This window comes from Chlorocebus sabaeus, chromosome 5, assembly GCF_047675955.1.
Source record: "Chlorocebus sabaeus isolate Y175 chromosome 5, mChlSab1.0.hap1, whole genome shotgun sequence".
NCBI lineage: Eukaryota > Metazoa > Chordata > Mammalia > Primates > Cercopithecidae > Chlorocebus > Chlorocebus sabaeus.
In genome coordinates, this window is record NC_132908.1 from 82185442 (window position 1) to 82207566 (window position 22125).

The 22125-nt window shown below is 54.5% G+C and overlaps 1 protein-coding gene across 7 annotated transcripts in view; it reads left to right on the forward strand.

Annotated features, from left to right (window-relative positions):
- Positions 1-22125, forward strand: part of GSE1 (Gse1 coiled-coil protein) — a 504329-nt gene that overhangs the window by 367473 nt on the left and 114731 nt on the right. For 2 of the 7 annotated variants that reach the window (XM_007994255.3, XM_007994259.3), the window contains exon 1: positions 14567-15768. The exons of the other annotated variants lie outside the window; for them this stretch is intronic. In XM_007994255.3, coding sequence (XP_007992446.3) covers positions 15732-15768 — 37 coding nt within the window. In that variant the 5' untranslated portion in view covers positions 14567-15731. Of the gene's footprint in view, positions 1-14566; positions 15769-22125 lie in introns of those variants that run through there. 7 annotated transcript variants of the gene reach the window in all.

The window sequence follows — 22125 nt, forward strand, 5'->3', positions numbered from 1 at the left end:
TCTCATTGCTTTTGGCATGGTGATTCCTTCTAGTCTTGACAGCTCTTTGGTGCTGGAGGTACCCAGGTGTGCTGGCTCACAACTGTAATCCCAGCTCTTGATGGGAGGCTGAGGTAGGATCACTTGAGCCCAGGAGTTTGAGGCCAGCCTGGGCAATGTGGTTTGTACAAAAAGTTAGCCAGGTGAGTTGGCATGGGCCTGTAGTCCCTGATACTAGGGAGGCTGAGGCAGGAGGATCCCTTGAGCCCAGGAGTTTGAGGCTGCAGTGAGCTGTGATTGTATCACTGCACTCTGGCCTGAGCAATAGAGTGAGACCCTGTCTCAAAAAAAAAAAAAGAAGTCCAGTGTACATTCTTATTTAGTTCTTTTGGGTTGCTTTTACTGGTCATTATGAGAAACACTCAGGCCACTTCTCCAAGCAGGGTGGTGTGGCGGGGATGGGGGTAGGGGCCGAGACAGAGCCTGAGAGGAGGGTCTGGGGACTGTGCCTGACAGGGAGAGTGCTAGGAAGCAGCAGGCATTTTGTCTAGGGAGGTCAGGGTGGGAGTAGGCAGCTGCACGGATGTTCAGGAGGAGACCAGCATGGAGGAAGAGTCTAGAAGCCAGCCAGTGAGGCCCATAGGCCAAGGCTGGGACGGTGAGAGCTGACCACCTGGGGGTTCCCCAGGAGGGCTGCCAGCCACAAGAGGACAGCTTGAGTTGGGGGTGACCAAGACTCAGTCAACAAAGAGTGCCAGGCCCTAGGCTAGGGCCTTCTCGAGGGACTTTCTCCACTGTTCCCTGCCAGAGGCGGAGCCTGGGTACCTGGAGGAACCCACACAGCAGGCACCTGGCTGGCACAGGCCTCACTGTCCTGACCGTGTCCCCACCACCCCGGCTCAGCTCCTGGGCCTAGTGAAAACCCTCCAGCTGGTGGGAGAGTCTCACCTGGGGGCCCACACTGTCCCCCACTACCCTCCTCTGGGCCTGGCCTTAAGGGCTTACAATTGCCAGCCACTCCATGGACAAGGCAGGGCCATGGGCATAACACAGAGGGTTTGCTTCTGTGCCTGGGATCGGAGTGGGCCTGAGGTCCTGTTTCTGAGTCGTCGCATAAGAGGCAAAGCCACGGTGCATGGTGAAGGGCTGTCTGGAGGACAGAGCGGTGGGGATGGTGTTGATGAGCGTCGCAGGGGAAAGGGCCCTGCATGGCACAGAACATTCCACATGCATGTACTCTGTCAGGAGCTGCGTCCCTGCCTCGCTGCTTGTCCTTAGTGTGACCTTGGGCTGACTTTTCCCATCTGCAGAAAGGGAGAGCAGTCTCCCTCCCCAGCACTGGGAACAGGCTGAGCATGAGGGAACGCTGTCTCGGCATCAGGGGAGTTGTGAAGTTTGGAGACGTGTGGTTTTCAAAATGCATCCTTGCCCTCGGGGTGGAGAAGGCAGTATAAAGGGTGGGGGGCCCAGAAGACGTCAGTCATTTCAGGGTTTTATTAGGGCAGACCTCGGCCTTCAGCTGCCCTGCCCCACCCCCACCCCATCCGGTTTTGACCTTCTGGGTGGAGGAGGGGGAGCGCGCTCTGCGTGTGATTGTGTGTGTGCATGTTGGAATTTGTAGAGTCAGGGCTGGGATGCGGGGAGGGTGTGAACCCACATTTGGATCAGCAGGCGAAGGCGGGGAGCAGGCTGCACAGGGCAGCTTTCTCTTTGAAAACCCGTTCTGTTTCTTAAATGTCAGAGTGAGCAGATGGTGTGTCTGAGTTTTATTAATCATGGGCTCACCGAGCTGGAGGGCCTGGGGGATCATTTCATCCAAGCATCCTAGAGAGGAAGAGACTGAAGGCCAGAGAAGGCCAGAGCCACGCTACACCTGCCACAGGGGCAGAACCGTGCTGGGACCCAGCATCCCCTCCCACACCCGTAAGCCCCTGCTGTGCAGAACTGAACAGGTGTGTCTCGCTCTGCCCAGGCGCAGCCAGCCTGCCTCCCAGTGAAGAGCTGAAGCGGAGATGCTTCTGGGTTACTCCACCCCCACAAACAACCGGAAAGGCTGTCTTTGGGACACATGGGTTGGGATTGTGACTGTTAACTAAGAGTGCTGTGGCCTTGGTGCTGTGTTCAGCTCAGCACAAGCCAGTGTTTGCCGTATGAGACTGATGGTCATGAAGCCCAGGGGACTGTCCACACAGCACCTGGTTTGTGGGTGGCCCTGCTGGCCCCACCTCTTCACCATGATACCTCTGAGTCAAATGACCTCCCACCAAGTCCAGCACCAGGCTGGGGCTTCTCCCTCCCTGTAGCAGCTCCTGCAATACAAGGTACTCGTAGTTTCCCTCATCACGTGACCTTAGAAATGGAAGCCACTGTTTTTAGCGTAAATGCACTTAAGAATGTCTCCTTGTGGCCGGGCATGGTGGCTCGTGCCTGTAATCCCAGTACTTTGGGAGGCCAAGGTGGGTGGATCACGAGGTCAGGAGTTCGAGACCAGCCTGATTAACATGGTGAAACTCCATCTCTACTAAAAATACAAAAATTAGCCAGGTGCTGTGCCAGGCGCCTGTAATCCTAGCTACTCAGGAGGCTGAGGCAAGAGAATCGCTTGAACCCAGGAAGCAGAAGTTACAGTGAGCCGAGATCACACCACTGCACTCCAGCATGGGTAACAGAGCAAGACTCCATCTTAAAAAAAAAAAAAAAAAAAAAAGTCTCCTTTGCCCTGCTTTTCCCAAATACATCCTATAGCTGTTCCAGGGGCTAGGACATGGACCCAACCATGGACACAGCCTGGATTCTATAGAGATAGCAGAGGCAAGGCTAAGTCATGCTAGAGTGTGAATGATTAATAGTAGATATTTCTTTTCAGAGCAGGTTTTGTTGAGGTTGGGGAGAAAGAGGACTGCAGAGAAAAGGGAGAAACACTGAGATGCCAGGGGCACCAGGGTTGCCCACCCCATAGAGTCCACACCCCATTTCCTGTGTTTTTTGCATGAGCCCTGCTGGGGGGCAGACCCTGGGTCCCTTCCCTTCTGATCCTGTTGTCCTGAGTCACAAACTTATCCCCATCTTGGAACCACTGGTTCTAAGCAGCACTGGAGAATCTGAGACAGCTAGAAGACCAGAGCACCCCATTCAGCCCCTCTAAATTTGTATGTGGTAAAACTGGGGCCAAGAGAGGGCAGCTGTTGGCTCAAGGCCAGCCATAGAAGGAGGTCTAAAACTTGTGTCACCCAGTGTGCTGGCTGGATTATTTAGGCTACGTAAGTGGTTCTCTACGGAGGCAGTTTTGCTCCTCGCGACAGTTGGCCGTATCTGGAAACGTTTTTTAAATTTGAGACAATATCTTGCTCTGTCATCTAGGCTGAAGGGCAGTGGCATGATCTCAGCTCACTGCAACCTCTGCCACCCAAGCTGAAGCGATCCTCTTGCCTCAGCCTCCCAAGTAGCTGGGACTACAGGCGTGCACGACCACACCTAGTTAATTGTATTTTTTGTAGAGATGGGTTTTTGCCACGTTCCTCAGGCTGGTCTTGAACTCCCGGACCCAAGTGATCCACCCACCTCGGCTTCCCACAGTGTTGGGATTACAGGCGTGAGCCACCCTGCCAGCCTGTAGACATATTTTGATTGCCATAACTGTGCTGTCCCATTGACATCTTGTGGGTCGAGGCCAGGGATGCTGCTAAACATCCTGCGATGCCCAGGACAGCCCCCACAGCAAAGAATCATCCGGCCCCCAATGTCAGTTGTGCCGAGGCTGACAGACCTTGAGCCGTGCCCATGCTTTGTAAGTGCCAGGACAGAGGAGCCATTCTACTGAATACCCCATGCTGGGGACACATCAAGAATTGCCCTATCAGTTCAGGCATGACCCGCTGGAGGGCAAGTAAAGGACAGCTCAGGCCACGGGGACAGTCCAGAAAGAACAGGCGAGGAAGACCAATAGGAAAGGAAGTGGCTGGGGCTGGCTCCAGATTTCTTTCAAGGTAAAGGCAGAGAAGGACACAGAGGGCCCTCGGGCATCCCACTCTGGTCTGTCGCACTAAAAAGCTTGCACCCAGCACGAGGGGAAAGGCAGGGATGAAGCTGCTCGTAGAAACCACATCTTCTTGGCCAGAGGGCTACATGGACCTGAACCAGTTAGGCCCAGGAGGAGACAGTGAGATCTGTGTGTCATCCACAAATGGGGAATTACAACCCTGTCAGTGACTTCTTGCCCAGCAGACCCCAGCGGGGACAGTGGGAAGGGCTGTTCACAATGCCTGTTTTCCTGGAGCAGGGCCTCGCCTGGTCTCTGGAGTGCTTGGGGAAAGAAAGCCTTGTCCGTTTGCCCCCACGCAGCAGAGCAGGACTGCGGCCAGAGCAGGCCCGCAACTGGAGCAGGATATGAGGAGGCCAGCGTGCCCGCGCTGTCACGGTGTCCACAGATGGTGTGAGCTGCTGGTCCAGGGACTTCTGAGTCGCATTTATTCCCATATTTCTCCTCCCCTCGGGGGACCTCCGTGGCACCTTCCAACAGCTCTTGCCAGGGCTCTGTTGGCTTTGCACAATGCAGAATGTTGACAACCAGGGCTGTCTGAGATGACGAACGGACTCCCTCCAGAAGTGGCCCGTCTGTGTCCCAGGAGGCGTTCGAGGACAGGCAGAGGGTCCCTTCACAGGGATGAGCTATGTGGCCTGGGTAGTCCCCAGCACAGTCGCTGTCTGATTTCTCTGGCATCTCCGTAGTCATAGGAAGGAAGGCCTTTTGTCGTATCGCTGCCTCTGTCTTGTAAAACCATTATTTTAAAGAGTTTCCAAATACTGAGCTTGCTGGCAGCCTGCTCCAGGGGCAGGCCCCAACTGGAGGTCGGACACAGTTTTGCATGTAGGCTGCAGATGCAGTGTTCTTACCCTTCCTGTTTTTTGTTTGTTTTGCTTTTAATTAAGAAGGGTTTCTGGGTAAAGCGTCTTTGCCAGCTCCTACCACAGAGAGATGAGGGCGGCCGCATGGAGAGAGTTGAAAATACAGGGCCTGGCTTCCGACCTGTCTGAGTTCCAATCTGAGCATTGCTCCTTACTGGCTGTGTGACCTTGGGCAAATCACTTCACTTCTCTAGGCTTTTTCAGTTTCTTCATCTAAAAAATGGGGATAATAATAGACTTGCTTTTGTTGTGAAGATGTAACAAGATAATGTACTTAAAGCATGTAGCACAGTGCTCAGCAGAAAGTCAACATCTGGAAAGGAGACCTACGGGTATGTGTTGTTTGTTTTTTATGTTTGTTTTTTGTTTTTCTTTCTTTTTTTTTTTTTTTTTTGAGACAGAGTCTGGCTCTGTTGCCCAGGCTGGAGTGCAGTGGCCGGATCTCAGCTCACTGCAAGCCCCGCCTCCCGAGTTCACGCCATTCTCCTGCCTCAGCCTCCCGAGTAGCTGGGAGTACAGGCGCCCGCCACCTCGCCCGGCTAATTTTTTTTGTATTTTTAGTAGAGACGGGGTTTCACCGTGTTAGCCAGGATGGTCTCGATCTCCTGACCTCGTGATCCGCCCGTCTCGGCCTCCCAAAGTGCTGGGATTACAGTGTTTTTTGTTTTTCTGAGACAGAGTCTCGCTCTGTTGCCCAGGCTGGAGTGCAGTGGCGCGACCTCGGCTCACTGCAAACTCCGCCTCCCGGGTTCACACCATTCTCCTGCCTCAGCTTCGCAAGTAGGTGGGAGTACAGGCGCCCACCACCTCGCCTGGCTAATTATTTTTTGTATTTTTAGTAGAGACAGGGTTTCACTGTGTTAGCCAGGATGGTCTCTATCTCCTGACCTTGGCCTTGGCCTCCCAAAGTGCTGGAATTACAGGCATGAGCCACCATGCCCGGCCATTAGTTATGTTTATTTTTCTTGAGACAGTCTAGCTCTGTTGTCCAGGCTAGAGTACAGTGGCCTGATCTCAGCTTACTACACCTTCCACCTCCCAGGTTCAAGCAATTCTCCTGCCTCAGCCTCCTGAGTAGCTGGGATTACAGACATGCGTCACTATGCCCAACTAATTTTTGTATTTCTAAGTAGAAGTGCGGTTTCACCATGTTGGCCAGGCTGGTCTTGAACTCGTGGCCTAAGTAATCTGCCTGCCTCAGCCTCTCAAAGTGCTAGGATTACAGGCATGAGCCATCCCGCCCAGCCTGTGTTGTTAGTTAAACTCACACAAACCCCCATAACAAAGAGACTCAACTTCACAGGGGTGCATTATATTATAAGTTGTACAGTAGATATTTATTTCTCAAGGACATGCCCACATAATGTAGGATTGGTGGGGAGCCAGAACAGGGGCCTCTGCCCTGAGTATCAGTTGATGGAGGTGTTGCTGGCTTCAGTATCTGTACTCAGAGTCATCTTGGGAGAAGGTATCCATTACAAAGACCCAGGAAGGGAAAAACAGAGGCTCGCACAGGCAGCTCTTCCGGGCCAGGCCTGGACGTGGCCAGTTATTCCTTCCACCACATTCTCTTGGCCAGAACTTGGCCACCTGGCCCCACCCAATTGCCCTAGAGGCTGGGATGAAAGGGCATGGCTTGGTAAGAAGCTGGCCACCAGGAATTCTTGTCGTTACTGTCACTCCTGGCCCTGTGGGGCCTGCAGGCGTCTACAAGGCCAGCAGTGAGAGGTCGACCCTCAGGAAGGCTGGCGGGCTATTTCCCTGGGCAGATGGCCACACCCAATGATCTCGGGGGCCAGTCTTCCACCCAAAGCCTGGCTGGCAAATGTGTGTCACGAGGTAGTGAGATGAGAGGGCGGGCAGGTCCCAGTGGAGTGCTGACGTGAGTTTTGTGGAGCGCGGGCAGCCTCACCACACCCCTGTCCAGGGCCTCAGGACACTTTATCTCAATCTGAGTCCCTGTGACACACCTGAAGGATGGCTTGACCCAGCTGTGGCCCAAAGCATGCAGCTTCCAGACTTGGACAATGCCCAGAGCTTCCCAGGGCCGATGGGACAGAGGGCATTTGACAGCAGTGACAGGATGTATTAGCTTCCTGCGGCTGCTATAACAAATTACTGCAAACTGGGTAGCAGCTTAAAACAACAGAAATGTATTCTCTCACGGAATGAAACTGAAATCAAAGTGTCAGCGGGGCCATGCTCCCTCCGGAGGTCCCACAGGAGGCTTCTTCCTGCCTCTTCCGGCACCCGGGGGCTCCAGGTGTCCCTCGGCTTGTGGCCATAGCACTCCAATTTCTGCCTCTATTTTCATGTGGCCGTGTCTCTTGTGTGTCTTCTCTTTTGTCTGTTCCTCTTTTTAAGAACATGTTTTTGGAGTAATATGATAGTTTAATAATTTATATAATTAATGTGATAATACATTTATGCAATCTGTACAGATCAAACTAGTATACTGGGGCTAGGTGTGGTGGCTCATGCCTGTAATCCCAGCACTTTGGGAGGCCGGGGAGGGTGGATCACCTGAAGTTAGGAGTTTGAGACCAGCCTGGGCAACCTGGCAAAACCCTGTCTCTACTAAAAATACAAAAATTAGCCAGGCGTGGTGGCGTGTGCCTGAAATCAGCCTCTTGGGAGGCTGAGGCACGAGAATCACTTGAACCCTGGAGCTGGAGGCTGTGGTGAGCTGACACCACTGCACTCCAGCCTGGGTGAAGAATGAGTCTCTGTCTCAAAAAAAAAAATCAGTGTACTTGGTATATATTTTTTTTCTTTATTCTAGAAATATTTGAGGCCAGGCGCAGTGGCTCATGCCTGTAATCCCAGGACTTTGGGAGGCTGAGGAGGACGGATCACGAGGTCAGGAGATCGAGACCATCCTGGCCAACATGGTGAAACACCGTCTCTACTAAAAATACAAAAAAATTAGCTGGGTGTCGTGGCACATGCCTGTAATCCCAGCTACTCTGGAGGCTGAGGCAGGAGAATCACTTGAACCGGGGAGTCAGAGGTTGCAGTGAGACAAGATTGAGCCACAGCACTCCGGCCTGGTGATAGGGTGAAATTCTGTCTCCAAAAAAAAAAAAAAAAAAAAAAAAAATTGAATTATCCTAGCTATTTTGAAGTGTACAATAGATTATTATGAGCTATAGTCACCCTACTGATCTATAGAACTAGATCTTTTTTTTTATTTTTTAACTAGGTCTTATTTCTATCTAACTGTATATTTGCACCCATTAATCAGCTTATCTTCTGTCCTCCCTCCTCTCTACCCCTCCTGCCTCTGTCTTCATGAGATCCACTTTCTTAGTTCCCACATATTAGTGAGACCATGCAGTGTCTGCCTTTCTATGTCTGGCCTATTTCATTTAACGTAAGATTCTCCAATTCCACAAGTGTTGCTGCAAATGACAGGGTTTCACTCTTTTTATGGGTGAGTAGTATTCCATTGCGTGTATGTACCACATTCTCTAGATTCATTTGTCTGTGTTGGACACCGAGGTTGATTCCATATTTTGGCTATAGTGAATAGTGCTGTGATAAACGTGGGGGTGCAAATGGTTCCTCTCATTATAAAGACCTTTGCCATTGAGTTTAGGCCCACCCTAATAATCCAGGATGATCTGGTCTGGGGATTCTTTTTTTTTCTTGAGACGGTGTCTCACTCGGTCAACAGGCTGGAAGTGCAGTGGCTCGATCTCGGCTCACTGCAACCTCCGCTTCCTGGGTTCAGGCGATTCTCCTGCCTCAGCCTCCCGAGTAGCTGGGACTACAGGCGCCTGCCACCGCGCCCAGCTAATTTTTGTATTTTTAGTAGAGACAGGGTTTCACCATTTGGCCAGGATGGTCTCGATCTCTTGATCTCCTGATCCGCCCTCCTTGGCCTCCCAAAGTGCTGGGATTACAGATGTGGGCCACCGCACCTGGCCTGGAGATTTTTAATTACATCTTCACAGACTCTTTCTAAATAAGGCCATAGTCACAGTACCAGGCGAACGTAACTTTTTTCTTTTTTTTTCTTCTTTTTTTTTTGAGACAGGGTCTTGCTTTGTCACCTAGGCTGGAATGCAATGGCACAAACACGGCTCACTACAGCCTCCATTTCCTGGGCTCAAGAGATCATCCTGCCTCAGCTTCCCATGTAGCTGGGACTATAGGCACACACACCACTAAACCTGGCTAACATTTTTATTTTTTGTAGGGACGGTGTCCCACTATGTTGCCCAGGCTGGTCTTGATCTCCTGGGCTCAAGCAATCCTTCCACCTCGGCCTCCCAAAGTATTGGAATTACGGGTATAAGCGCTGCACCTGGCCATGTGGGCATCACTTTTGGCAGATTACCATTCTGCCTGCACTGGGGCAGGCTGGGGACACCTTGGCACCAGGATCCCGGTTAAATGCTCTGAGATGTGACTGCACACGTGGGTGGGGTGTACCCTATAATTCCCACCAAGCGAAGGTACAAACAGAACCTGGATATGCAGAAGTCACCATGAGGTGTGACTAGACAGAGGTTCCCTTTTTTCTTTCAACCTCAGACTGCTTGAGACTTGGAATGTTCATAGACGGTCCAGTGACCTAAGGACTAGAGCCAGACAGAAAGAGAAACAGGGTGTATCCCCTTCCTGTATGCCGTTGCCCTTGGTGACTGGCTTCACTTCTCTGGGCCTCAGCATCTTCATGCACAAAAGTGGGTGATGGCCATTGTGGTGTCCGTCTCAAGGGGAGGGGATGCTGGGGCAGGTCCCAAGTAAGATGACATCATAGGAAAGCAGGCATCGTGGAGCCCCGGGGCACTGAGGCCCAATCAGTGGGAGCTACTATTAGCATTATTACTACTGTTATCTGAAAGACAGGACTAATGGCTGCTCTGCTCATGGAGTCTCTGTGTGCCAGGCACCGGTGTAATTATACACATCTTCCTGGAGTGCAGGGGTGATTCGCCTCATTTTCCAGGTAAGGAAACTGAGGGTCAAAATGTTGATGTCACTGCCCGAGGGCACACAGAGAGTGGGGCGAGATGGAATTGAAGTCTAACTGCAAACCTTTGCCGATGGTAATGAACATGCACTTGGGAGCCAGCTTGGGTTCCAACCCCAGCTCTGCCACCCACTGGCTGTGTGTCCTTGGGCAAGCTGCTTGACCTGTCTGTTCTTCATCTGGAAAATGGAACTCATGGTGACCTTGAACCAGATTGTCACGAGGATCCAATGCGCCATCCAGGAAAAGTGCTCAGAACAGCAGCTGGCACAGACTGAGCGTGCGGGAGCATCAGCTGGTATTATTACCCTAAAGAGGGAAACGGAGGCTGCCCACCCGAGGACAGATGGGTCATTGCAGGGTAGCCACGCAGCTTCCCCGCCCCTCCCTTTCCTGGAATCTAGGGAGCAGTGCCCCTCTCCAGAGGGGGAGGCTGTGGCCTGGTCCTGGGGGGCCACCAGATGCCCATGGGCACAGCTGTCAGCTGAGGTACCCCGCCGCGTGCACTCCAGACCCCAGCCTGCAGCCTCAGTTTTCCCAGCATGTGCTGGGAGGCTATTTTTATTGCTCTCAGCTGACTCTGTTGGCCAGCTAGACTGTCTCCGTGCTGTGGCAAAGGCAGCCCCGCTAGAGGGAGTCTGGGGACCCTCCATTTTGAAGGTGCAGCTGGTGGAGGGGGCCTGCCTCTTCAGAGTGGGGATCCGGTGGGCCGCATGTCGCCTCCTGAGAAGCAGCCCAGCCCCCGGCTTTTTTTCTCCCATTGAGAGATGAAGCAATTGTCTCTCTTTTTCTGCTGTGTCCAGAACATGGCCCTATGCTGTTAGGGCCCATTCTTCCCTCTCACCTTGGGTGGGCTTGCAGCGTGGGCAGGGCTTTCTCAGGAAGGTGCGGGGTGAGTTTGCCCCTTGGCGTCCCCAGCCTTTAACAAGGGCTACCTGGAGGCACAGGTCTGAGTGGTCCAGCCTGCCCAGTTTCCTACCTCTTTTCCATAAATGTCTGATTCCTCCCCAGCGGTGAGCTGAGGGATGGGGACCGAGAGCATTGCCACCACCGGGCTTTTCCGGAGAAGCGTGGGGGGTGGAGAGAGACAGAGACATCCTTTCCTTGGACAGAATCCTTCTGGGGTGAAATCTTACGAAGAGCACTGCCCTTCTCACATGGGCACCTGGCACTCCGTCCTGGTGTGGCCTAGACTGGTGGCCCCTGTCACCCCTAGCCAGGCCATAGGCACCCTCAGAGGCCGGGGGGGGCTCCCCTGGGAATGAATGGCTGTAGTGATGGGTTCCAAAAACCACAGCCAAGCCACAAGGGCCAGTGGGAAGGGGAAAATCCTTCCCACTACCCCATTCAGCCACACTGTGGCCAACAACCCGGCCATTCAGTGGAAAGCCGCCCGGGAGGGAGGCCGGCGGGGCACAGTGGGGTTGCTTTCTATTTCTCAGCTGTTTTGGCATCAGGTCAGCAGCTGTGGTGTAACCACCCTCCCATAGTGGGTCTCATATTTTCCTCCCTTACAAAGGTCCCTGTCACCAGGAAATGTCACTAACCTACTTTGAGACGCCCAGATCCAGGGCCAAAGGAGGCTGGGCTATCACTAGAATCTTACAGCTCTCCTTCCCAAGGGTGTGGCTAAAAGCAATTAGGACTTGGCCTGAGCATTTTAAGGTAATTCGACACAGGCATTCAAATACTTACTGGGGGAGATGTTTACCTTTGACTAGATCAGCCAGGAGCTGGCCCACCAGCATGCCCGCTCTTCTCTGGCCCTCTCCTTTCTGGTGTGGCCTCTACCCACCGCCAGCCAGGCCCGGGGAGCTCTTCAAGCCCCTGCGTCGCCTCTCTGCGCTCAATTTCTTTCTTTCTTTTTCTTTTTTCTTTTTTTTTTTTTGAGACGGAGTCTCGCTCTGTCGCCCAGGCTGGAGTGCAGTGGCCGGATCTCAGCTCACTGCAAGCTCCGCCTCCCGGGTTTACGCCATTCTCCTGCCTCAGCCTCCCGAGTAGCTGGGACTACAGGCGCCCGCCATCTCGCCCGGCTAGTTTTTTGTATTTTTTTAGTAGAGACAGGGTTTCACCATGTTCGCCAGGATGGTCTCGATCTCCTGACCTCGTGATCCACCCGTCTCGGCCTCCCAAAGTGCTGGGATGACAGGCGTGAGCCACTGCGTCGGGCCACCACGCTCAATTTCAATCTCAGGAGGGCCTCGATGGCTGTCTCCCAGTTCTCTTGCCTGGAAGCCAGGCTGATGGGAGCTCTGGACTAGAGATCTCTTTCCCGTTCTCCACAGGTGGCTCCCAGGAGGCAAGCTTCTTTCTGGCATCGTCTTCCCCACTGGAGCAGGGGAAGGGGGGCACCCAGCAGATTGGGGGAGCACCCCTCCCTCTGTACCATGCCTGTGATTGGCCCATAATTACAGGTTTATTGCCTGTACAGCTATTGTGTAATGACATGTTTGCAAATTAATTTTTATGGCTCCTGCCATTAGCATATACAGTAGAGGAAGGTTTAGTATTAATTACTACTGTTGTTCGTGTAATCCCGGAGAATTAAAAACCAATAAAAGAATGACAACAGAAACTGATAGTTTAGGGTCTTTTAAAAATAGTTTGTTTTTTTTTCCCCCTAAGTAAGATGGGAGATTTTTCCAATTTGTGAGGGGTTAGCGGGTGGGTGGTAGCTTACCCGGTTGGTCTAACCCGCGTCCTGGCCGCTCCTCACCCCCCGCCCTCCAGGGGCGCAGATTGTGCAGCTCGCGGGTGATAAATGGGTGGGAGGGGGGAGCGGAGGCCCGGCGGGGCGCGCAGGGTGGGGACAGGGAGGGCAGGTGCTGGACCCCAACCCCGCTGCCCTGTTTGCCAGGCCGCCGCGGGCGGCGGGTGCAAGGGGAGGCGCAGAGAGCGCGCCGCCACGCAGCTCCGGAAACAAAGGGCCGCCGGCGCCGAGGGCCTGGCGCGACCTCCAGGGTCAGCGCGGGGCGGAGCAGCCAGAGGCTGGCGGCTGGCGGCGGGCGCGGGCGGCCCCGAGCGGCCGGTTTCCTCCAGGTCAGCAGCTCTGGCGCCCTCCCCTGCGCCCGCATGCGCTCAGCCGCCCGCGGGGAGGGGGCGCCAGGCGGGGCGCAGCAGCGAGCTGGGGGACTCAAAGACGCTCCTCGCACCCCAGGCGGCCGGGCCCCGGCCGAAGGCGTCCGCCAGCACGCCGCAGCCACGGAGCCGCTGGCGGCGGCGGAGAGGAGCGCCACCCCTCCCTTGGCTCCGAGCGCTCCGCCCAGCTCATTTAAGAATTTTTCTGGCGGGGTAGGCGAGGGTTTGGCAAGTGGCTTGGAGAGGTCAAAAGGCACGCCGCTCCCCCCACTCTCCCAGCCTCCTCCAATTTGCCCTCCGGAGCTTTTCTCTAGGGTATCGTATTCCGGGAGTTCAACTGTCATTTGAAGCCGCTGCATTTAGCAGGGACCCCGGGGCTACCGCTGGGGACCCCTGATTTACGCAGTGGTTGGAGAGCGTTGGCAGGAACCCAAGCCTGGCGTGACCGCGGTGCCCCGCCGTGCGTACCTGCGCGCTTAGGTCTGCTCCTCAAACCATGATTGTATCTGGGGTCAAAAGGTGACCCCTTAGTGTCACCAAGTCATGATTCCGGCTAGTTGTGCCACCGAGGGGCCCCTCAGGAGGTAAAAGGGCTTGAAAATAAATTGTCACATCAAGAGGCAGCTTTGCAGCGTGCGTTTAAGAAGCGGGTCGGGGGACGTGGGTAAATGGATCCTGTCTCTTTAAAATCGCTGGGCTGGACAATAAGCGCACAGGATGTGGTTTGGCGGCAGGGTTTTTTCCCCTTCGATTTGGGGAATTATCACATGGGGCCTTCTTGAGCTGGTGTGAAAGGGAGGCGGCGTGGGGAGGAGAGATACAGGCTCCACACTCTGTCGCTGTGCAGTTGATCGTTTTCTTAAACCAAATTAGCCGGGGCTCTCGTTACTATGGTGCAGCCGGGGCTTGCAGAATCCCAGTAATAGCATTTATTAGGTCTATTCGCCTGGAAGCATGCCTTCCCGGATCTGATAATGCACCAGTGCAGGGAGAGTGTGGGAGATGCTATCAAGCATTTGATTACACTTGCAACAGGGATTTTTAAGGGGTGGGGTGCGGGGTAAGGGGTGAGAGGAAAAGAAAGGAGGGAAACCGCTCGCCCGAGGAGCTCACCAGGGCAGGACGGCGTGTGCGTTGCCGCAGCCCCGCGTGGGTTCCACAAAAGGCAGCCCCGAGTCCCGGGTCACGGTTTGGGGATTCTCCTCCCGGGTCCTGGCGGAGGGCGAACTCCCGGCTCCCGCAGCTGTCAATCGTGGGTGGGGAGGGAGGGAGGACCGGCGGGCGGGCGGACGGCCAGAGCGCGGAGTTGGGCAGCCGGAGGGGGGACCAACGGCGCCCGCAGCCGCCCACTGTTTGCAAACGGCCCCCGCTTCGGCGCAAAGGGGAGCACCCTGCCTTCGGCAGCGCCACCCTCCCCGGGTTTGGAGAGGCGAGCCCGGCTTCCTGCTCCCCGCTCCCCGTCCGCATGGATCTGCCGCCCGGCTCGGCGGCCGCACGGGGGGAAGCTCGCAAGTGAAACTATTATTATCGCCCTGCGAAGCATGGAGCTGTTGGAAGATGCCGCGTAGAGACGGAAGGAGCCGCCGCCGCCGCCTTCAGCCGCCCGCCGCTGCGCCCCTACCCTTTCGCTTTCATTAGGGGAGACAAATCTGCTGTCAGGCAGCCAGCTTTCCAATTTACCGATAATGATTCTTGCATGAAAATTGATCGAGGGGCTCTCCACCGCCGTGCGCTCTCGCCTCCCCGCTCTCCTCCTGCCTCCTTCTGCCCAGGCGCCAGAGCCCCCGCGAGTTTTCTCCTCCTCCTTCCACCCCCTCTCTCTGAGTCAGTGGTGGGACGCCGGGCCAGGGAGATAACCAAAAAACGGGGGGAGGGGTGTTGGTGGCGAGAGGGGGAGGGGATCCGGCTCCCCGGCCTGCTTTCTCCTGCCGGAGACTTGTTTGCAATCGCCGCCTCTTTTATTTACGAGAAGAAATCTCCCCCTCGGTACTTCTTGGCTGTTTGGGTATTAATTTTCTCCTCTCCCCTCTCCCACTCGCCCCCTCCTCCTCTCCCCGCCACCCCGCCCCTCCTCACCCAGTAGCTAAGGGGAAACAAAACAAAGCCGATTTCTCCTTGGCAACAAGAGATACCCCCTCCCGCCGCCCCCCCCCCTTCCTTTTTCCTTCTGGTTCTGAACGTGAAACCCTGTTGGAAACAGGTCTCTTGACCCTCGCCCTTGACATTCAAATGGCTGAATGGAGGAGAGATTGCTACTCGCACGTCTTGGGGGCTGTTTTTTTTTCCTCCCCCCCCCCTTTTCCTTTCAAATGAGTAATCCCTGAAGATCTTAACCCCCCAATTTCATCACCCTCACCTCCCCCCTTTATTTTTCTCTCGCTCCTCTTCCCCGCCTGCTTCCCTCCGCCGTGCTCCCCCCTCCTTTTTTTTTATTTGCATCTCAAGTCCAAAAGGCAGAAAATACACACGCGGCGAAGACACCCGGGCAGCCGTGGAGGCTCCGGCCCGTCCTTGGTCGTCAATTACCTCATTGTGGATCTGCCAGGGCCAAGGTGGCCGAAATTGCCCGGGCGCTGGTCGGAGAGAGAGCCTTTTGATCATCTTGGGGGGGAAAAAAAGACTGATTTTTTTTTTCGTCGCTCTCAGGATCGCTCTTCTGCCTTTATTTTATTGTTTTGGACATTTTTGAGCGCCGTGGCTTGAACGGTGCTTTTTGTTCATTCCTGGGTTTTAATATTATTTTCCTTCTTCATCCCTCTTTGGCCACTATGGAATTCTAATTTGAACCATGTTTGGATTGAAGCCGCCTCTGTATTACTTACCAGGTAAGCTAGCCGTGCGCCTCCCCGGGTCCCGCGCGGCGCCGGCGCGCCCGGGACCCTCCCTCACCCGACCCCCCTCCACCAGACCCCCGAGCCAGGGTCGGGGCATTGGGTCCGCCGGTCCCTTCCGCGGACGCGCGCGGCCTCGGATCCTCCAGTGGCGGTCAAGCCCGCGGTGTGCGCGGCTACGTGCGGCTGGGAGCGCCCACCCGGCCCGCCGCCCCCACCGCGCCGCCGCCGGGGGTTGCGCGTCTCGCTCCTTTTGTCTGCCGCGGCGGCGCAGCGAGCGGCCGAGGCACTTAAACCTTCCAAGGTGAATTAAGCGCCGAGTGTGAAGTTACTTTCCTGCAGGCCGCCCCGATCGGGTAGCATGCCCCCCCACCCCAATCCTGGAGCTTATTTCCCTCTCCCTCCAGCCAACCCCCTTGCGCGGTCTCGGCGCGAGCGTGGCTCGCTGGCCCCCCCCCGCCGCCCCCCTTCCTGCCTGGGATTCCCTGGAAGGTTTTGTTCCGCCGAGGTCGGAGGAGGGGGCCGGGGAAGCTCAGGAGGGTATTTGGCGTGGCTTCCTGTTTCCTTAACCTTCCTGCGCGGTGACAGCCGCTTGCCCTGTAACTTTCTGTTTCGGGGCAAGTAGCGCTTTCAGCCTGGAGGGGAGGGGAGGGGGTTGACAGCTGGAGGTTTGGGGAGCCCCTCCTGAATTCAGCTTATTTGGACTTATAAACCTTAAAAAAAAATTGAGTGTAGGCTAAATGGAAGCTGGTGATCCAGGAATTCAGGCGAGGGAGCCCTCGGTGGTGAATACCAGGGCCCTCCCCCACCTCGCGCCGGCACCCCCACTCCTGTGCCCGCTGGGGTCGAGGAAGAACGCACAGGCCTGCCCCAGGTGGGGCCACGTGACCGCAGGTCGGGAAGGCTGTGCTGCGTGTGACCGCTGGTTCTAGGAATGAGCTGATGTTATTTTTCCTCCTTCCCTTCGAGTTGATCTCCCTTGAGCTTTGACACACGGTACCTAATGAAGGTGGGGTGTGTGTGGGTGGGGAGAGTGATGTGGGGCTGTAGGGAGGAGAGGGGAAGTTCCTAGTTTTCCCATCGTGAGGCTTTTATAAAATTCTGCAGAAGACGCTGCCCTGGAGCTTTATTTCTGAATTGTTTTGCTGGGGAAGGGTGCACGTGGCCCGGTGTTCGGTTTCGGGTTTTTTTTCTCTCTCTGTTCAGAAGATCCTGTCACTTTTGCTGAGGTTTCCACACCGCCCTGGAGTCCCCAGGAGGAGCGTGTGGGGGAGGAAGGGGCCTGGACAAGACCCAGCTCCCTTGGATCTGGCGTTTGCTGCCCTAACCTGGGCAAACGTTTTCACTGAGTTTATAGAGCAGGGCAGAGAGGGTCACCAGAGTCCTACTGACTTTAAAAAAAAAAAAAAAAAAAAAAAAAAAAAAAGGCAGGAAAGACTCCTCCTGGAGAAAATCTGCACTTTTACTCTTTTTGAGTTTTTGTGGTGTCTGTTTTAGTTCCCAGTAACTGACCAGGTCTATGTTTTTTCCTTGGTGTATATGCCGTTTTTATAGGAAGAATATTGAATATTTCCCAGCGTTTCCATTCCATTCTTGATCTCTCTTTTTTTTTTTCCCCTCCACTGCCTGAAATGCAAATCAACAACAAATAGCAAGCTTGGCTTTTCCCTCCCTCCGCACTTCCCTTAGCGGATCCAATCCAAATTAGAACCGGGAATCCCCAACTTAGTAAAATAAAGGTTGTAAGGCGAGGGCGGAGTGAGCCTTTGGGAACTCAGAGCCATCTCCCCCATAGGAAGATTCCAGGTAAATGAGGGCTGGGTCTGAGTCGCGCTGACTAGTCACTAGAGCCTTTTAACCCAAAATGTAACAGATCCTTAAAGCAGAGAGCTTGTGCCTCTGGCAGCTGTGCCTGCCTTGGAGGCACTCAGGACAAGCTTGTGCCAAGAATGAATCTTCTTAAGTACAGGGCGTCTTCAAAGCACAGGTGTTTGTAATCTACACCCCTCTTCACCTGCCACTGGAGGCTGCTGGTGCATATTTATTCATCAGGTGACCGATTTTCTATTTACACAGGGAGCCTCAGAAAGAGGAGGAGGAAGTGTCAGGCTGGGAAATTCAAAGCCATTAAGGAAGATCAGCCCAGGCTGGAGTAAAGCCCCCAGCGGGTAGGCAGGAGGGATGACTTTTGTCCTGACCCCCAGGGAGATTAAGAGAGGTCAGAAGTGAGGGGAGGAGGGGTCGGGGCACAAGTAAATCTCAGCCGGTGGATGCAGGCTTTCCCCGCATTATCTTTTTTTTTTTTTGGTTGCTGTATTTCAAGTCTCCGCTGGGGTTTTACACTTTGTTGTCGTAGTGTAATATTCAGGGTTAGGGCTTACGTTGAAGAACCATGGTCAGGGGGTGGCTTTGCAGGGCTGGGGTTAATGCATTGAGAGTGATCGAAACAGCAGTGGCCTGGTCCTCTTTATGTTTTGAGATGGAGTCTTGCTCTTTCGCCCAGGCTGGAGTGCAGTGGTGTGATCTTGGCTCACTGCAACCTCCTCCTCCCAGGTTCAAGAGATTCTCCTGCCTCAGCCTCCCGAGTAGCTGGGATTACAGACGCCCGCCACCACGCTGAGCTAATTTTTGTATTTTTAGTAGAGATGGGGTTTTGCCATGTTGGCCAGGCTGGTCTCCAACTCCTGACCTCAGGTGATCCACCTTGGGCTCCCAACATGCTGGGATTATAGACTTTACATGCCCGGCCCTGGCCTGGTCCTCTTGAGTGCTCTCAGACCCTGTTACAAATGCTTTGTGGGCTCTCCGTAGCTCTCACTTCCTCTCTCTGTGATAGGTGCTGTCATCCACCCACTTATCAGATGAGCAAAGTGAGGCCCAGGGGCTGAGCAATTGCCCAGCTTGGAAGTGGCAGAGCTGGGACATGAAGCTGGCTTCTGTCTGTCACACTGAACTGGGAATAAGGGGGCCCAGGTGCAGCAGCCAGCCTGGCTTGCTTCGGGCCTGTGGTTCTGATGACAGGCAGACCCTGCCCCACAGAGGCCTGACACTGGGGTGCTCTGAAGGCTCTTAGACTTGGTTTCTATGCCTGATGCCAGATCCCAGCTACTGCAGGGAGCAAGGTCCTGGAACCCGCCTGTCCAGCCGTTGCCCCGGGGGCAGTTCACAGTCAGGCTGGCATCAGGCACCCGCTCCTCCTGTTTGACAGGTGAGAGAACTGAGGCTGGGCAGTAGGTTTGAAGTCAGGCTCTGCCTCTTCCAAGCTGTGTCCTTGGGCGGGTGACTGATAGTCTCAATTGAGTCTGTTTTCCCATTTGTGAGATGGGATCCATAATTGTATCTCCCTCAGGATCCGTGTAAGGCAAGGGTCAGCAATCCATGGCCCGGCCCATTGTAAGTCAAGTTTGATTGGCACACAGCCACGCCTGTTCCTCTGGCAGCTTTCACATTATAATGGCCAAGTTGAGTTGTGAGCAGAGACCATCTGGGCTGGCCACGCCTAAAATCTTTAGTTACTATCTGGTCCTGGACAGAGAAAGTTTGCCCACCCTCTTGCAAGAAACAGAATGAGCAGGTCCACTGAAGATGGTGCCCGGGATGAAGTTAGCGCTTGTTGAGCGATAACTGTAATAATAATAAGAATTATTTTGTCACGGTCATTATTGTTACTGAGGTAGAATTATTTGCAGCAAGTCACAGAGCTGCTGCTGCTGCTGCTGCTGCTTTTTTTTTTTTTTTTTTTTTAATGAGACAGAGTCTCTGTTGCCAGGCTGGAGTGCAGTGGCACGGTCTCGACTCACTGCAACCTCTGCCTCCTGGGTTCAAGCGATTGTCCTGCCTCAGCCTCCCAAGTAGCTGGGACTATGGGAGTGCACCACCACGCCCACCTAATTACTGTATTTTTAGTAGAGATGGGGTTTCACCATGTTGGCCAAGATGGTCTCGATCTCTTGACCTCGTGATCCACCTGCCTTGGCTCCCAAAGTGCTGGGATTACAGGCATGAGCCACTGCGCCTGGCCAAGTCATAGAGCTTCTTCGTGGGGACCTGAACTCTTGTCTTTGGACCAGGCCTCTTGCTGCCATGGTTGTAGCATCTGCCTCTTGGTGCTTCTTCACTGGCCAGGGGGAAATGGTAGCTGTGAGGGGATGCTGGCTGTGAGGACAGCAAGGTGCAGGAGCATGTGTGAAAGGAGATGGGGCTGGTGGGTGGGAGGGCACAAGGTGTGGCCTCTACCTTCCTACAAATGGGGCGACTGGGAAATTCAAACAGGGGTCCCTTCTCAAATCTTCCTCTGTATGTACATATGCCTAGATCCCCCCTTTCCTGAACTCCACCAGGCTGCTAGCCCCATGCTGGCGCAGACTGAGTGTCTCCTTTTTACCAGACTCAGTGCCAGGTCAATAATAACAATCTAAAAATAATAATAGTGAGGACTGGGCGAGGTGTCTCACACCTGTAATCCCAGCACTTTGGGAGGCCAAGGTGGGTGGATCACTTGACCCCAGGAGCTGGAGACCAGCCTGGGCAGCATGGTAAGAACCCCTCTCGGCCGGGCATGGTGGCTCAAGCCTGTAATCCCAGCACTTTGGGAGGCTGAGACGGGCAGATCACAAGGTCAGGAGATTGAGACCATCCCGGCTAACACGGTGAAACCCCGTCTCTACTAAAAAATACAAAAAAAACTAGCCGGGCAAGGTGGCGGGCGCCTGTAGTCCCAGCTACTTGGGAGGCTGAGGCAGGAGAATGGTGTAAACCCTGGAGGCGGAGCTTGCAGTGAGCTGAGATCCGGCCACTGCACTCCAGCCTGGGCGACAGAGCGAGACTCCGTCTCAAAAAAGAAGAACCCCTCTCTACACAAAATGCAAAAAAAACTAGTCAGTCGTGGTGGTGCATGCCTGTAGATCCAGCTACCCAGGAGGCTGAGGTGAGAGGATCACCTGGGCCCAGGAGGTTGAGGCTGCAGTGAGCTGTGATTCCACCACTGCACTGCAGCCTGGGCGACAGAATGAGACCCTGTCTCAAAAAAAAAAAAAAAAATGTATTAATGAGGAAGAGGCAGTGGCTGCTTTGTCTGCTATTCCCATTCCATGCCAGACACGGTGCTTCCTCAAAACAACTCTGGCAGGTCAGGCTACTCTTTTCCCACTTGACAGCCAGGGAAACTGAGATACAGACAGGTCGAGGTCACATGTGCAGTAAATGGTGGAGCCAGGCGCTGATCCTGGGCAGTCTGGCTCCAGAGTCCCTGCTTCATAAATATTTGTTGACCGTGTTGAGTGGGAGCTGGCCGCTGGTATTGGCAGCGGCGCCCTCCCAGCCCCTTATCTGGTTCCTGTCGTTTCTGGAGGGAGGACTGACTCCTCAGCCATCAGCTGACCCCACCCCAGCCCCACACTGAACTCTAGGTGACCCTGGCCTTCCCTCAGGATCACTGTCCACTGCCAGAAAGGCTGCCCTCGGCCCTGCAGGGAGGAAACTGAGGCCCAGCGAGAGCTGGGGCTTGGCCCGTAGCCATGAAGCCTGCTGGTGGTTGCTCTAGGACTCAGGGTCCCCCTGGAATACTTCCCTGCCCCTAGTTGCCCCCTGAGGCCAGAGCGAGTCATAAATATCTCATCCGGCCTGTCCTAGGCCCCTCTCTGACCATCCTGGGAGGGGCTTGCAGGAGACTGAGGCTTCTCCAGCCGAGAGCTGGGGTACCCAGAGTGAAGCTCGGCATGTGGAGGCCTCTGGGTTCTGTTTCGCAGCCATCTAAACTGCTTCCAGAAAGTCAAGGTGTGAGGCAGGGTGCTGGTCTCTGCTCAGGCCCACCTGGGTTGGGGTTGGTGTCTGAAGGGGAGATCAGGCTGGAACCCAACTCCCAGGGTGCTCGGAGCCAAGGCAGGGACGGGGCACCCACAGGGACTGAGGTTGTGCGTAGCCTCAGGCTTGTCATGGGACGTTAGCAAACCGTAGCTGTGGTTCAGGAACCACCCAAGACCCGCTCTGGGGGCAGGTTAGGCCTAATGGGATCTGACTCAGATAAAAGGAAACATGGCTATTTCAGTTGTGATTGAGAAAGCTGCTTATTTACAGCTCAGAAACTCAGCGGGGACAGGCATTTCGGCTTCCATCTAGCACTTTCCAGGCAGTCACTAATTAATCTTCCGATACCCCTGAGAAATGGGGAGGCCGCCACAGTTCCATCTGTCGGCTGGGAAAGCCGGGGGCCCTTTTGTCCCAGCTGCAGCCCAGCCCTTCTCCGAGGGGCCTGTTCTGGTTCCCACCCCCCCGCCCAATTTGGTTCTCATTAAGGTTTTTTTCTTGCTTAAATGTGTTGTTGTTACGCCATGGGTGGGAATCTGATATAGT